This window comes from Oxyura jamaicensis, chromosome 1, assembly GCF_011077185.1.
Source record: "Oxyura jamaicensis isolate SHBP4307 breed ruddy duck chromosome 1, BPBGC_Ojam_1.0, whole genome shotgun sequence".
Lineage (NCBI taxonomy): Eukaryota > Metazoa > Chordata > Aves > Anseriformes > Anatidae > Oxyura > Oxyura jamaicensis.
In genome coordinates this window covers 10,505,679-10,521,798 of record NC_048893.1, presented here as the reverse complement: position 1 = coordinate 10,521,798, position 16,120 = coordinate 10,505,679, and the positions used below count along the sequence as shown (strand labels likewise).

The 16,120-nt window shown below is 37.4% G+C and overlaps 1 protein-coding gene across 1 annotated transcript in view; it reads right to left on the bottom strand.

The window, feature by feature from the left end:
- The window catches only part of SEMA3C (semaphorin 3C), a 124,587-nt gene extending 108,825 nt beyond the window's left edge, over positions 1-15,762 (bottom strand). The window contains exons 1-2 of the mRNA XM_035342413.1: positions 15,357-15,762; positions 12,123-12,263 (exon numbers count right to left, since the gene is read on the bottom strand). Of these exons, the coding sequence (XP_035198304.1) occupies positions 12,123-12,225 (103 nt within the window). The 5' untranslated portion in view covers positions 12,226-12,263; positions 15,357-15,762. The remainder of the gene's footprint in view (positions 1-12,122; positions 12,264-15,356) is intronic.
- Positions 15,763-16,120: the final 358 nt, after the last annotated feature.

Genomic DNA, 16,120 nt, shown 5'->3' with positions numbered 1-16,120 from the left:
GAAACGGATACACGTTCTTTCATTCTAGGCCAGGGAACTGTAATGTATTTAACTGTACGAAATCAATTCATACAACACATGAGATTTCAGACTTGGAAACCACAATTCAGGCACAATACTGTGCAGTAGACATAAAATAAATAAATAAATTAAAATTCCTGATGTAGAGTGTTTATAGCTTCCACTGTGGGCACACAGTCATTTGGGTTAGATTTCTGAACTTACTGAGGAAAGTTAACTTCTGAATTTCCTGATAAGCTGTCCTGGGAAACACTGCCAAAGTTGATACCAATGTCTTAATACTCACACCTGCTAAACAATGATAAAATCTCAGAACCACAAAGCATGCAGGTTAGAAAGGACGTCTGAAGGTTATGTTGCCCAAACATTTTCTCAAAACAGGACTAACTACTGCAGTGAGATGGGGTTGCACAGGAACTCATCTAGCTGAATTTGGAATATCTGGAGAGTCCATAGCCTGCCTGGAAATCCTCTTTAAATGTCTAACTACCACATGTTTAAAATAATAATAATAATAATACGTTATTATCTAATCAGAATTTATTTTTCTAAAATTTGTGACTTTTGTGCCTTGTCCTGTCACTGTGCACCTCTGAGAACTACCTGGCTCTGTCTTCTCTATAATACCTCATCAGATGGTTGAAGACAGCACTGAAATGCCCCTTAGCCTTCTCTTCTCCAGGCTGAATATAGCTGCCTCAACCTCTCCTTGTCCATCCCATGCGCTAGCACCTGTAACAGATTAGTGGTCTCTCATTGGGCTTCTTACGTGTTGTCAGTCTCTCTCATGCTGGGGACAGGAAAACACAACTGTCTCTTTCTGTGATCTCTCCGAAAATTAAAACAAACAAATTGGAATGACTGTAGAAAAAAAAAATAAAAAAATGTAATAATAGGTCAGAATGATGCTCTATTTCTGTGTAGAAAATTAATATTTTGCCTTCTAACTGTGAATGGATAGATACACATCTGTACTTTCCCCAGCATGGGAAGATCAAGTATCTATAGATAGCTGAAGTCATCTTCTAAGGTTCTGGAGACTACCACTGCAGCAGACATTATGGGTGGATGCTCTTGTACAACACGGGCTTAGGTGGATTAAATTCATAGCAACTTGTTGTGTTTGTGAGTAATCTCTATAAGGTTCCTTACCTCTTGGTGATGGCTACATCAGCCTTTCATTCTCTACAGAGAAATAGTTGATTTTTCAAAAGATCCTTTTAAAGCAAAAGTATCCCCCAGTCTGCTGTTTCTCTCTCACCCATTTCCACATAAGAATCGTACCTATCAGCGAAGAATTAGATTCACTTTGAACAAAACTCACTTTCAGCTGCTCAGCAAACTTGTAGGGTCTATTACAGACACAGCACAGTAAAAATAAGCAAAAGGAATGGTAAACAGTGAATGGCCACCTTGTTTATTCAGAGTGCTGAAGTTTGTTGATGTTACACACAGTCTCGAGTTTAGTTGAACTTAGATGCTAGATGTCTTTTCTCATATGCACTCTGATTTGAAAGGGGAGTTTTCTCCTACTGGTTGGGGAAGCTTTCAACAGCCACAAGCAAGGCATAAAGAAAGAGAATAACCTTAAAGCAAGGTTATTCATGCAGAGTCTGAATTAAAATAATTAAAATAAATAAATAAATAAACACCTTGTCTGTTTGCCATTTGGATAAGTACAGGTAGACATTTTTTTAACTTCTATAGGGACAAGGTAAGTGAGAAACTGAGTATACAAATGAATCTGTTACTGGAGAAAAATATTAGGTGGTAGCTTATTTCCAACTGGTCGGAGTTTTATATTTTATTTTCTATAACTTTGTGGTCTGCAAGCAGAGAAACCACACAGAAAAATCAGGTGAACATCTCCTTAAGTGTTGTCTTTGGATGCCTGCTGGCAGTATATGTTGTGAGAAGGACAGGCTGCCTCATAATCAGTATTCAGTGTCTGGCTCCAACACCAATACCAATTAAAAACCACTCAGTAGAAGCATTAATATAATAATTTATAATGGAGGGGAATCTCATCACTGTACAGCAGTGCTGGAGTCCTCTTAAAAGAGAGGGTGCTTTGGCAATGACACCCTGAGAATCTGGAATGAAATGTGTCTCCTTCCCCTGCCCCCTTTTTTTTTTTAAAAAAAGCAAATAATAATTTAAGTCACCATCTGTATCTGTGGCACAGTCCTTTATCTGCAAAAAAATCCAACTTGAAAAAAGGTGTTTATTTTTTATTTTTTATTATTTAATTCCATTAGAAGACCCCCAAACACACCTAAGTAAATTACCACTCTAGCTATGAATCCTGCCTCAGTATTGATTCAGCTGGCACAACCTTCTTCTATAAAACTCTCTTCAGAGCCCATACATCAGGGTGGTCTGTTCTCTCCAGCTGCTGGGGAAGATGTTGAATTCCTGCGCTTGTCCCTCTCCCCCATTATCTGCTGTTATTGAAGTGGACACAGCAACACCATTTTCCAGTTGCATACATATATACAATAAAGTTAGACTTATGCGCTTTCCCTTCAATAGGCACCCATGCTAGTGCTTCATAAACTCACTGGCCATTGTCAGGATGTCAGGGTGGGAGGAAGAATTCATCTGCAAAGAAAGCACATGTCCAAGCAGAGATGCTCCCAAGTCAGAGGAAAAGATGGGTCCAGATAAAAGCCCATGGTTTGTTGGACCTGCCTGGTGGGCCAAACCATGGTGGCCAAATTTGTAAGTCTTCTCTTTGTTTCATATAATTCATGAACAATGTCAGTAGAGATAGGGACACACCCTACCACATCTGAAATTCTCAAATGACTTTTGCAATTTTATGCAGTTTTACCACTTCAGGAACAGCCTTCTTCATCTGCCTTTGTGAGCTTAAGAACACATTTGGAGACCTAAGCTCAGGAAACGGTAGAGAGCAGTCTGAAAAATATCAAGTAAAATAAAACTCACTGACATTTGATTCTTCTCCTACTGTGCCTGTAAAAATTATGTTGGAAAGAGTCTCAGGTTTGCAAGTATCCATAAGGAAAACAAGATTGCTACAGGTGAAAAGAATGGCTGGCACCCTTCTCATTGTTAAGGGAATTACTAATACTATAAAGATGATAAAATATTTAATCTGAAGTAATGGCTTTATAGGTATATTCCTTTTCATGTTTTATTGCTATGAATGCACAGCTTTATTTCCTTAACAGAAAACACCTCATAAGGACAACTTCTTTTGTCTTTGCTGTAAGAGTATCTGCTTTAGGGGAGAAAACAAAACAAAACAAAGGGTAGTGCTTTATTTTTAACAGTGGCAGAAAGTGGGTTTTTAACAAAATAAACTTAAAATATTCCAGCTGTGTTCACGCTGAATCCATCAAAAAGTTTAAGCTCAGAATCAGCAACACATGCCAACTAAATTCTTTTCAGGACTCAAAAAGTACATTTTTGAAAAAATGCCAGGCCTCTCCCTGAAACATCTTAATTGGTTGATATTTAAAAAATGGAAAGTGCCATTCTGAAGATATAAGTGTTCATTTTTTTGTCTACTAGTCTGATCTCTTGGTTTGTAAGAACACTCAACATATTAACACAGAGACTATCAACAAACTGCAATGGCAGGTATGCAAGCTGATTTTTTCAGAAGAAGAGAAATTTCTAAGAACTGTAGAAACCAAATGTGTTATGAACTACCTTGTGCCACTGAAATGCACCAGAATAGTCAGTGTGCCCCAAAGAAAACACCGCATTTCATTCCAAAATGGCTGTGGTTCAGTAGAGTACAAGGAAACTCCAGTCTTGTTCTCTTCTGAGACCAACAGTTGTTTTCAAGGAGTTTTCATATCAGCTTTAGGATCACAGCTTGTAAAATGTTTGAGGTCAAAAATCAGAAAACACCATTGTATGTACTGAGGTATGTATATATATACTGCTTTGAATACACATGCCTTTTTGCTTTAAAAACAAATTCCTTCAGGATTATGAGTACATCTATCCTACTGCTTTTCCCCCTTTGTTTTCTGTTGCACTAACAATTTTTGTGTGCATTTATACCACGAAATTTATCTTCCACTGCTGTTCAAAACTTTACATTCTTGGTCTGTTACACAAGAAGGAAAGAAAATGAACCTCATCATTCCCACCCATTGAAGCAAAGGAGCAATCAGACACTTGTCTCACGTATTTCCTTTATCCCTGTAAATCTAATGCTGCTGCTCCTTCAAGCTGGGTGTCTGAGATGCATAGGCTGATTTACACAGATGTTAAAAGAGGGAAAATATTTGCCCAATTGAAGTGATTCTAAGCTGACATAAATTGATTTATTCTGCATAACTTGAAGCTTCTAAGAGCAAATGTATTTATGTTTTTCATTAAAAAACGTAAAGGGAAATTGTATTATTAAACAAAATAATATATATAAAAACAAACGAACAAAAAAAACAGGTGACATAGAAAGTCCACAGAAAGATATACCAGATCTCTTTTTTGTTGCTGTTGTTGTTTTCCCAGTTGCATTTGTAAACCAATGATGTCACATAAAGGAACTATGAAACTGCAAAGGAAATACCAAAAAGGAGATGATAGGAAATATAGCTGAAAGTTAGTTTTAATGCATTTAATAGTTTTAATACATTTACAGTGTGACTCTAAAGAAAAGTCCTTTTTCTTCATTGCAGTATGCCAGCTTGACCCTATTAATGGCTGAAAATGATGCCTTTAATTAAAAAAATAAAAATAAGGCCTTTTTTTTTTTTTTTTTATAATTGTCAAAACATATTTTAATTTTCCATTAGGCAATTTGGCAACCCAGGATGACTGTGATGTCTCCTCATCCAAATGCTAGAAGATAATTTTTGTGAAGCAATCATTTATCCCAGAGCAGTATGCAAGATTAAGGAGACAGTTCAAAAGTCTGGTTATTCATTCCAAACTATTTCTACATGTTGCAATTCATGAAATCATATGTGCACTTGAAATTTGTACTAAAACTAAAAGCTTCTCATAAAGATAGGGTGTGTTTTTAATATGAAGTATCTACTTACAGCCCACAAATAATAATAATAATAAAAAAAAAAAACCTCCATCCTTCCTCAAGCTAACTGAGCTCATTAAAAATGTTATATCAAGCCCCAGAAGAGCAAAGAAGTGTTATATCCTTAGATGGTGGTTCTATTTTGGAGAGAATTAAGAGATCAGCCCTGAAGGATTCTCACAGACAAACTCGTAGATTACAATGATTTGAGGGCTTGTTGGAGTTATGCACTGATGAAATGCTGTTCCTGAGATTTTTCTATCAAGTTGGTTGGGTGAAGGAGGGGTGTGAGACAGAAAAATATTTGTTTCAGATAACAATGAAATACCATGGATTACAGTTTCTTGTGGACAAGACACATGATGGTAGAAAGAAACTTTTTTTTTTTTTTTTTTTTTCCAAAATGTTCTCTTTTTTTGCATCACTGTCTTGGAATATATAATTAAAGTCTTTAATTAAAAACTACTGTAATTCTGAAATTCTGAATTACTGTAATTCTGAAAATAATCTAAACATAATCTGGGGTATTACTTGTAGTAATGGAGGAACCTTTGTAACACACACTTTTGTATGTATAACTGATTTGCTGAATGAGAGCAGTAGTTAGGAATATCCAATATACTATCTGCTGTTCAAATGTAGAAGAAATGACCTCCACCAACCTTATCCACACAAGCAGCAATGTACTTTGCTCAAAGAGAAAAGAAAATAAAAGAAACAAACAAACAAAAAACTTATATTCATGTGAACAAGGAGAAAAATTAATTTCTCTGAAGGGCATGATGGTCCTACCTCAAGACAAAGGGTGGTTTCATGGTAGAGACAGAGCTATCACTCTATCTTCCTTCTGTTGTGCTACTAGAGTCTTAGTTCCAGGATATCATTAAGCAGGATTTGGCTTCCAGGAAGATGCCACATTACTGGTGGATAAAATTCTGATGCAAGTGTAACATGTTTACTCAAACAAATTCTAACTGTATGAAGTCTGAACTGAATAAGGATGGAAGTATGAAGGGAACAGAGGAACAACAGAGAGATGTAAACCCTCCATTAATCACTATCTTCTATTTCATTTACTGGAAATGCACGCTTCAAAGTAGGAGGGAAGATCTGACTTCTCACTGATTCACACAAGTAATGGAAAACTGTTTGCTTCTCAGGTGCATCCTGAGACCCTCAACTCTTTAATTGGATGAAGAGGGAAAAACACATAGCCTTCTTTTAAATTGATGCCTGATGCAACCACAGCAGTCTGAACATAAGATGAGATGTCACACCGTAAATCAGAAAATTATGCTCTTATCAAAGGCCTCTCCGCTGAGAAAGTGCCTAGGTTTTTTATTAAGGAGTGTTATTGAGAACACTGAAAGGGTAGCACCAAAAGGAACAAAATACACATGAAGAAACAGCCAGTTCAAGTGACAGAATGAAGTCTTGGTCTATGTATTTATTCATGACAGGATCTCAGTCAATGCACTTCAATAAAACGAGTAATTATTGTGAGTCATGACAATAATTATATCTGATACACAAAAAGGCTTGTGCAGCACCACATATCAAAGCATACTGTGAACTCATCCAGTATAGAAATGACTCACAGAGGAGCTCTTGTTACTGATACGCTGATAATTCTGAAAAAGATAGGGTATTAGAAATGTCTATGATACTTTTCTCATTGCATTTTTAAACGTAAAAGAACTGATGTCTGGTATAATAATCACAATATAAGTGTCTGTGTAGGAATTTCAGGAAACACAAGAAAAGATTGTAACAAGAGAGCAGTGTAATTGGCCAAGATAAGCTGATTTCTTCTACGACAACTGAGACAGCTTAAGATGTGTTGAAGCTGTAAAAATGTTCTAAGATAAAGTTTGATTTTTCCACACTAAAATCAAAGACATGGTTCATACACAGGTCAAATTGACTGCGTTGGGGAATAGAAAGAGACTAAAGGAAGTAAATAATTTCTTAGATTATATATATATATATATATATATATACACACACACACACACACACACACTTTCTAGCATGAAACTCTTCTCATTCTTTGTGAAATTTGGATGACTACTTCATCCAACAATAGGATTATATTCATAAACTTTTGTCCTAAATCTGGGGCCTGATAATTAACCACCTTGAAGATTATGTATTTATTTATGTTCTCTTGTGCTGACTTCAGAGAACCTACAATCAACTGGACCAAATGTTGCCTGTGACTTCAGCTTTATCATATGATAGTTTTCATAACTGAAGTCACAGTACATACAATCTAACTCTGGATACAGAAACAATACAATAAATTCTCTTTTCACACTCTTTCAACAGTGACAGAGAAGCCAAATCAATGACACTTCCACTGGAAAAGAATTTGTGTGAAAATAATCAGGCTCAATATCATTTAGCAGTAGTATCTCTACCCATGAAACTCTAGAAAGAACACTGAGCTTTTTGCATTGTGCTTCCTTTAATATCACTTAGAAAAAAAAATGTTACATTTAATTCCTAGCTTATTCGAGTAATTCAATTTATGTAAGAGTAAGATTTATTGCATTATGTCTTCATCTGTTGATTTTCAACAACAGAAATGAAGGCAAAACGAGGAGAGGAAAAAAACAAACAAACAAACAAACAAACAAACAAAAAAAACACTGTATACAGAGGAGACAAAAATCTAGAAGCTACTCCCAGACTAAGCTACCCCCAGACTGTACTCTGTGTATTAGGTATTTGTCTTTAGTAACAACCAAAAATTTAAGTTATCTAAATGTAACTCCAAATATAACAATATCAATTTCACTATTAAAGAAATAAATTATTTGTAGTTGACAGTAGTCAAGAATGAGTTAAATTCTTAGATCTCCATTGTGAGACAACTGAGGCAATGATATTTCACATTGTTGCTGCTCAGAGCTTTATAAATCAGCATCATTTAAGGTCTATGAAGCTGTATAAGCCACAAGCCAGTCACTTCTGAGAAAAAGTGACTCACGATTTGTTAAATATTATGCCACTACAAAAACTCTCAAGAGATTTCTGGAATAGTTCTGCATTAAAAATAAATAAATAAAAACAATGTTTCAATGTGTACTTGGGGCCCCCCCCCCCCCAACTTAATTTTGAAAGTAGTTTTCATTGCATGGACACAACCAAGGATTCAATCAACTACTTGAGCATAAACCATTGCCTACTAGATTGTCGTCGGCACAATGTCCCCCAAATAATAAATGAACTTCTTATTAACTGTGGTAACATTAACATTACAATGAGGGATTGTTTAAAAACAAGTTGTACTGCTGTTGCTCAAGAGCTCAAAGAAAATGGTTCTTAGTTCCTTTATTTCTCCTTGAGGGTAACCACAGGGGTTGCATTAAATCTTTTAAAATATGTTGACAGTTGAATGTGTGCTGCTGTTGCTCTGGTGACATTTTATGCTATTTAATTGTCATTAATGAAGCTGACTGATACTTTCTTAAAAGTGCTTTACATGTTCTAGTAATTTTATGACAAAAAGAGAAACAAAACTGTCTGCAAATTAGCCTTGATCCACTTCTCATATGGAATTTTCACCGGAGACAATGGGAGAATCTGCATGGGAAATATCTGCTTAGCCAGACATTTTAGGTAGGAATGCATGAAATGTTCCTGGTAAGTTGTGAAGTTATCACTTCTTTTTGTGTTTCCACATAAATTCAAAATTCAAAGAAGATATGTTTGCATATATTTTCAAAAATAAGAATTGTAACTGCTTTGACCAATTCAGAATCTGGTGTTAAAATGGCATGGCTCAGATCATTTTAGGATTGTAGTAAAACCCAAAATGTAAATGGAAACTGGAAAAATATGAGTTTGACACTATCCTGGAATCTCATAACTCCTCACTTACTGTGATAATATTCCCACTGGCTTTGAAAAAGGCTTTGCCCCTATAGAGACTGAAAGATACAGCTCCCAGTTATCTGTTCAGGAACATGCAGTAACGAGGAATGCATGCAGTCTGAGAAAGAACAGGCACTATGCTTAATAATTTATAAACAGATAAGGTAAGTCTTATGCTATGAGGCGAAAATAAACTATAGGGCTTTGAATTATGATGGGTGATTTAAGTAGATTAAGGAAGATCTATTAAGGGTCAAGGAGCCAGAAGAGGTAAGAGGAAGGGGAATGGTGTAGGGAGATGTGTCAAGTCCTTCTTCCATCCCAGGTTACTCAGCTCCCACATGCTCAATGTTAATCACAGTAGACAATTCTCCATCTGCTGCATGACAGACTTCACATCTTTGCAATTTTAGAATCAGAAAAAGCTAGAGTCACCTTTCTTCATCTACAGAAGCTCTTCAAGTGCAGATGTGCAAAGCTGACAACCTGAGCCATTACACTTAAGCAAGACAATTAGATTATGATAAATCACTCCAAGCAAATTGAGAACCCCCTCACCTCATTCTCTATAGGCCTGATGTCATTTATAACCATGTATACCTGTGCAAAGCAGGCAGCTCACCTCCAGGTTGAACTTTTATGAATGGCCATGAAAGGTGGAAAGCAAACAAAAATCAGGCCTAGGAGCTCTGTGTGACACAGGAATTGTCAAGACACTCAGGGTGCAGACAGCAATAAGTTCCACACTCACGTCAGATGCACATTTAACAATCTCAGCTAAGTCATGAACTACATTTTAATTAGACAAGAAGCCAGGCTTTTAATTTCAAAAATAGAAATTAGGGTTGCAGTCCTTCACCCATTGAAGTTAATTGCAAAATCCCTATTATCAGGCTCTTGAGGTATTACACAGGCTTACTTTTTAATTACATTTGATTCTTAATGAAGTAGATGGCAAAGAGAAAAGCAGCTCATGATTCAAACGATTCACATTTTTATATTTACTGATGAACAACAGAATAGGTCAAGATACTTGCTGGATTTTCCCATGAGAAATGCTGTGATGTGAATAAGCTCAATTGACTTGATCCTGAAGGAGCAGGTTAGCTCTGAAAAGCATCACTCATTTTCTCCTCCCTGTACACATTCCACCCCCAAAACTTAAACAATGTAATTACAGATACTAAGCCAAATCCAATTCAGAACTTGAAAAATATCATGTAAGTATCCTAAGCTTGAATGACTTGCCTTTATTGTCTAATGTCATTTAAAACATAAGGAGTCCTAATTATAGTTTTATTTTCAAATGATGCACTTTAAGAGTGACAATTCTCTAACTGACAACTTCTCAGGACATGAAGACAGCAAATTACTTGATATTTCTACATGATTTTAAAACAATAAACTATGAAACAGCTTATGCAGAAATAGCATGTTTTTACTTGGCAAGAGAACAATACAAAGTTTCACCTTTTTCTTCTTATTTCAGTATCCATGTAAATAAGTGAAGATTTATAGAACAGAAGTTAGTTTTATTGGTAGGACCTATATCTTGCTGTACACAACAACCTGCAAACTCTCTTCTCCCATCATGAAAACTGTTTCTTACCGTCTGGAAATCTGGATTAAAAATAAACTTACTGTTTTATATTGTAGGAAAAGTTCAACCCTGTATTTCAGACATTACTTCACATATTATAAAATGCATATTTAGTTTCTTTTACACCTTTGAAATACCCATTAAAATCAAATATATAAATACATACACACACTTTTAGAAAGGCTGAATGTTGAGAAATATTAAGGAAATTAAAATGTCCTTTTTAAGGTAACCAGATAGCACCACACGGCATAGGTAACACTTTCCACTAACTTTTACTGAAAAAGAGGCTCTCAGTTTTACCTATGCAAACCATTACTTTAAAAATAAAGGACATGGTACAGAACAAGCAACTCCTATATCCTGGGAAGATCAAGCTGTAATCAATGCAGCTCACTGTGACACAGAGATGTCATAGTCCCTTTCAAAGGAAGGGGAAATAAACTCCTTTTAAAGAAGGACAGAGAAATTAAGGCTTCAATTCACCCAGATTTATTTTTCCTCCACTAAAACCCTATTTTTTTTTTAATTACTTTTTTTTCCCCTCTTACGGGTAGCATTATGTTTCGGACTCACAGGATGATCATTGTGACAAACCAAAGAATGAAAGACAACTATTTTGAGTGCAAGTTAAAACCATTTGCCCTTGTTATGATTCTCTCCCATTAACAATGTTGAATACTGTAAAACCTGAGCTCTTTCTACCTCATGCTCATACTGTAGATCAGGGAAACCTAAGTTATGGTCAAGGCCTCTGGGGACACAGACTCAGTTCATGCCTCAAAGACAATCCCGGAAAAATGAGAGGGTTGAAGAAAGCAAATGCCCTTGTATTTAGTGACAGACAATTTCTGCTCAAATTTAAGAGAATTTAAGGTAAGCCCAAAGAATGGGCTTCTCACACATTCTCAAGTGATGCTTAAAATACTACATGATGACTAAAATCTGCATTTAAGATGGGGATTAATACTAGAAGAATAAGCTACCTTGCTATTAAAGTAATATTGAAGTAATTGGATTAATACTGTATTGCTCATCACTTCAGAAGTAAATGCACCGTTCTCTTGAAAACAATTATTTTGGTTGCTTGTTTACAGTATGTAGGCATCAGTGATTATAAAATGCTAAGTACACCTGACCCATTGTATGAAACAGACAAGGACTGCTATTTTGCCAAAGGACTCTGTATCTTCCTATCTACCTTGGTAAAACCTTCAAGCACCCTGATTTTCAGAGTATAAAGTTCTCAGCTGGTTACCAAGTAAAAGCAACTAGACCTACCGATAACTTTCACTACATGACGTGTACTTCACATGTTATTATCTTTCCAGTGAAAAATCAAGAATAACAACAACAAAAAAGTTTTATTTTTTAAGTCATAATAATTTTCTAAATCAAGGGAAGGGATTATTACTTATGTACCTGTAGCTATAGTAGCAATGAACTACAGGTGATAAATTTAAACAGGTACCTCAGCAACATAAACCAAAAATAACAGTTGTGGACACAATAAAAAGATAATTTCTACTCAGTTATTCAATGGAAGGCAGAGATGAAAGTGTTCAGTCATAACATTTGCTTAAGAATGTTTATCTTCTGTCTTACCATTGAATGATAAAAACACCCTTGCTTGAGGCTGGGAAGATCCTTTTACACTGTTGAAGTAAATAAATATCCCAATCACCAGGTGCAGTGCAAGAAATGCCATCTCTTCAGATTTGCAGCTTAATATCCAAGAAATGAAATCTGAAAGAAAGAGATAACATTACTGTTACACAGTTTGGTGGAGGAAAAACAACAGAACAATCTGTGCTTGAAGGTTCTTCCATCTGAAGCCATAATATATGATAATGTGAAGGAGACACAGCACTTTTTTTTTTTTCCTTTATAGATCTGAAAATGGTTTTCTCTAGCTGTGTTCCATGCTGGAACAAAAAGAGCTCTCTGCCTGTTAGTATGAACCTACAAAGCCTTAGTTTTGGCTAAGGAAGACTATGACATGAGATGCAGTTTATTTCAATAAGGACAATTTCACCTGCTGGAAAAATAATTATACCAAATGTCAAAGCAGAGCAAAGCAAGGACAGGAGATAAAGTTTCACGAATAAAAAGCTGGCTGATATTTTTAGACCTCTCTCCTTAGTTTACATCATACTTGATCTCCCCCTCTTTTAAAAAAAAAAAAAAGCACACACACAAACATTTGAAATCAGTGGTGCTTAGAAATGAGCTATGAGGCTTTGTAAGTTGAGTACTCTAACAGCCATCTACATCCTCTTTTAAGATGAAATCCTGAATATGCACGTCACTAATTTCAAAAGCAGTGAAATCAGAAGTATTTCAACATGCTTGAAACTATTAATTGCATTTGCTTTTGGGGATAGCTACTTCTTCGGTGTGCTTACCTGCTTTCTTAGACTTCTACAGAGCACTGTGGTTACCCTGCATTGGACAGTGTGTAAACTGTTGAGAAAACTGAGCTCTTGAGAAAACCAGAAGACAAAACAAAATAAATCTCCATCATTTCTTAGGTCAGGAAGACTCGCAGTGGACTTGAGCTCACTGAAGTTAGGGTCACTTTTACTATCAGTACCAATGGACTTGGACCAGATCCATAAAATCCAGCAAACATTAGAAGCTGAATACTGCATATCTTTGATGTTCCTGAACTGCATCTCTCCAAAAACTGTTAAGGCTAGATTCCATTTTACCTATGAGAACAGCTTTGGTCTTAATGGTGTCAATGGTGTTCTTCAGTTCAGCTGCTGAAGTGAAAATAAAAGTCTCATTTCAACCACATTCTCCTTCCCTGCTTATATATATATACATTTTCCATTTTGACATCAACAGCCTTTGTACTAGACACCACTTATTGGTTGATCAGGTGGAATATTGGATTTTATGGTAAATGACACCACTTTGAAGGACACAGTTCCTACGGCCAGAAGATAGCATTAAAAATAGCATTTATGTATTATACAAAATGTGTATTTTTTCATGAAGAGTTTTCTTGCATGTGCAATCAGTTTACACTTCTTTACCTCAGATCTGCTCTAGCACTGCAGTCCTTCCAGTGGAAGACAGTAGTATTTCTACATCCTTGTTCATTTGGTCCCTCTGAGATTCACACCTGCCCTGAAAGAACTGGCTGCAACCACCCCATCATGGCAGGAACCAGCTGTTAGACAGGGATGACTTCAGGTCAGCACCAATTTGGGCTGTATCCACTTCAGTGACTAAGAGGTAAAAGCTCCATATCTCATTACTAGCTCTGTCACTTCCCTATCCACTCACTGTAAATCATTTTTAAAGGCTTCTCTCTGCATTAGACTTTCATACTAAGTTGGGGGTGGGATGAAGGGCATGCAAGAGAGCACACAGCTCTGTAGCCCAAACTGTAAACTACCCGGCCCAGTGTGCTCTGGAGTACTGTGAAGTGCATGCAGATCAAGTAATGCTACCACCCTGCTAATTGACAAAAACACTGGTGTCAGAGATTTTCCAGATACAGATCTGGTCTACAGAAGAAACGTATCCATTCTGGCGCAGTTCCAAATCATTTCTAAGGGTCTGTTAACTAATAAAATGATAGTTGAAGAGTTTTTGCCAAGAATAATTTTTAAACAAGCTGCATGAACTTCAATATTAGTACCACTTTGTGGGCTTTAAATTCAAAACGTTGAGACTAGCCCATGAGATATCTTTTAACTTAGCCCTCTAAGACAGAAGTACCATTAAATCCTGTTAAGATTGCTTTGTCAGGCCAAAACAAATAGCCAATCATACTGAACATGTGATTTAACAGATGCAAAGGGATTAGTACTTTACAGTAGTAGCACTATGCTTTCTTTGCAATAGAGATGAAAAGCCAGAGGAACAACCATGTGGCTTTCTCTCTCCACTTAAGTGACACTGTAAGAAATAATAATTAAAACAACAGAAAATAATCAAAGAGAAAAAAAAAATAAAAAAAATCAACCCTTTCAGCACTCTTTCCCTCCCACTCTCATGCCTCCTGCCAATTCTAGTGCAATCAGCTACAGGAGTGAAATATTGCTACATTTCATTGCTCAAATTGCATATCTTCACCATTAACACAGAAGTGACAAGCAAATGTAAGATTCAAATTGTAAGCTGCATGGTTCCTACCCAGCTGTTAGACACATAAATAATACATGCATACAGTGCCACAAAGGTATCACAGAGTGTCTGACATACAAGTTACCTAATGGAAGTAAGTTTAATTTCAAAGATTTACATACCTGGTAACTGAACACAAACTCATTGGAGGTTTGAATCTCTGTTTGGGCTTATATCCCAGTTCTGAATTTATCTCAGTAAGTCATGATACTATATTCAGCACGTCCTGTGCACATGATCTGCACTGACAACCCACAGACCTAAAATCTTTTCAAGTCCTCTTAAAGGATCCTTTAGGACAGACAAAAAGCAATGTCTAATTCCATTTCTGCTCTTAGACCCTATCGTAGCTGCAAACAACGTGGCAAACCACTACTCAATTAAAGTGCTGAAGTTTTCCTGCCACGGAGGTCACTTCCAGCATGCTGCATTGCTTTGGAAAGTATCATACAGCTTTGCTGTGAAGCGCTGTGCAGGTGTCATCTGCTCCAGGCTCAGTCCTACCCTTAAATCCTATAAAGAAAATTGTTCAGCAGAAGAAAATAAAGAAAGAAGTGAAAAAAAAGAAAACCCCAAAACCCAGACTATGCTAATCTGGAAAATATTGCTTTAACTATCTGTGAACAGTAGGAAAATTCAATCATCAAACACATTTCACATCTATCACAGCAGAGAAAGAGAACTTTCAATTATGCTTACCCAGCTATTGGAAGAACCAGTAATACAGCTTTCTATCTGCTTTCTATCAGTTTATGGACTCTTCTGCTGTTACCAGAACGTTTTAATTCCAAACCTGGCTCATTGGGGGGGAATAAAATAATAATAATTAAAAAAAAAAAAAAAAAAAAAGGAACTGTCTCTTCGTGGTGGTTGCAAAGGTACTCCCGGTTCCTTGGTAAAACACTCCTTCCAGCTGGACTCCTAAGGCACCGGGAGCGCTTCTCCCCAGCCCTCACTTAAGCACCTAGGAGTGAATGGAAAGTGGCTGGGCGCTGAGGGTGAAGCCTTTGGTTTCCAGTTACCAGCGCTGCCCTCCCTTCGCCGCCGCCGCGCTAGCGAGGCGAGGCACGGCGGCCTCCGGTGCATCATTAGCTGAGCAAATAGGGGCTGGAGCTCATAAATAACGCCGAGGCCACACCCCACCGGGCTCCGCGGCCGCCGGCCCGGCCCGCCCCAGGCACCGCGGGGCCGCCGGCTCCGCTCGGCTGCGCGGGGCGTCCGCGGGTGCGCTGGCTGCTCGCGCGGCGCTTCGTTCCCACAGGAGGGGGAGGTTCACAACGCAATAAGAGGGTTTTGGGGGAAGGGGCTCTAACGGGGGGGACAGCTGCAGGTTGCTCTCCAAGCCTCACCCGCGCTGCTTGCGCGGGCGCGGAGGGAAAGTCGCAGCCAAAGTTGCTGGCCCGGGGCTTCCGGAGCGCCCCGACGGCAACGCCGCGGATGCCGCTGCGCGATCCCGGCCGGGG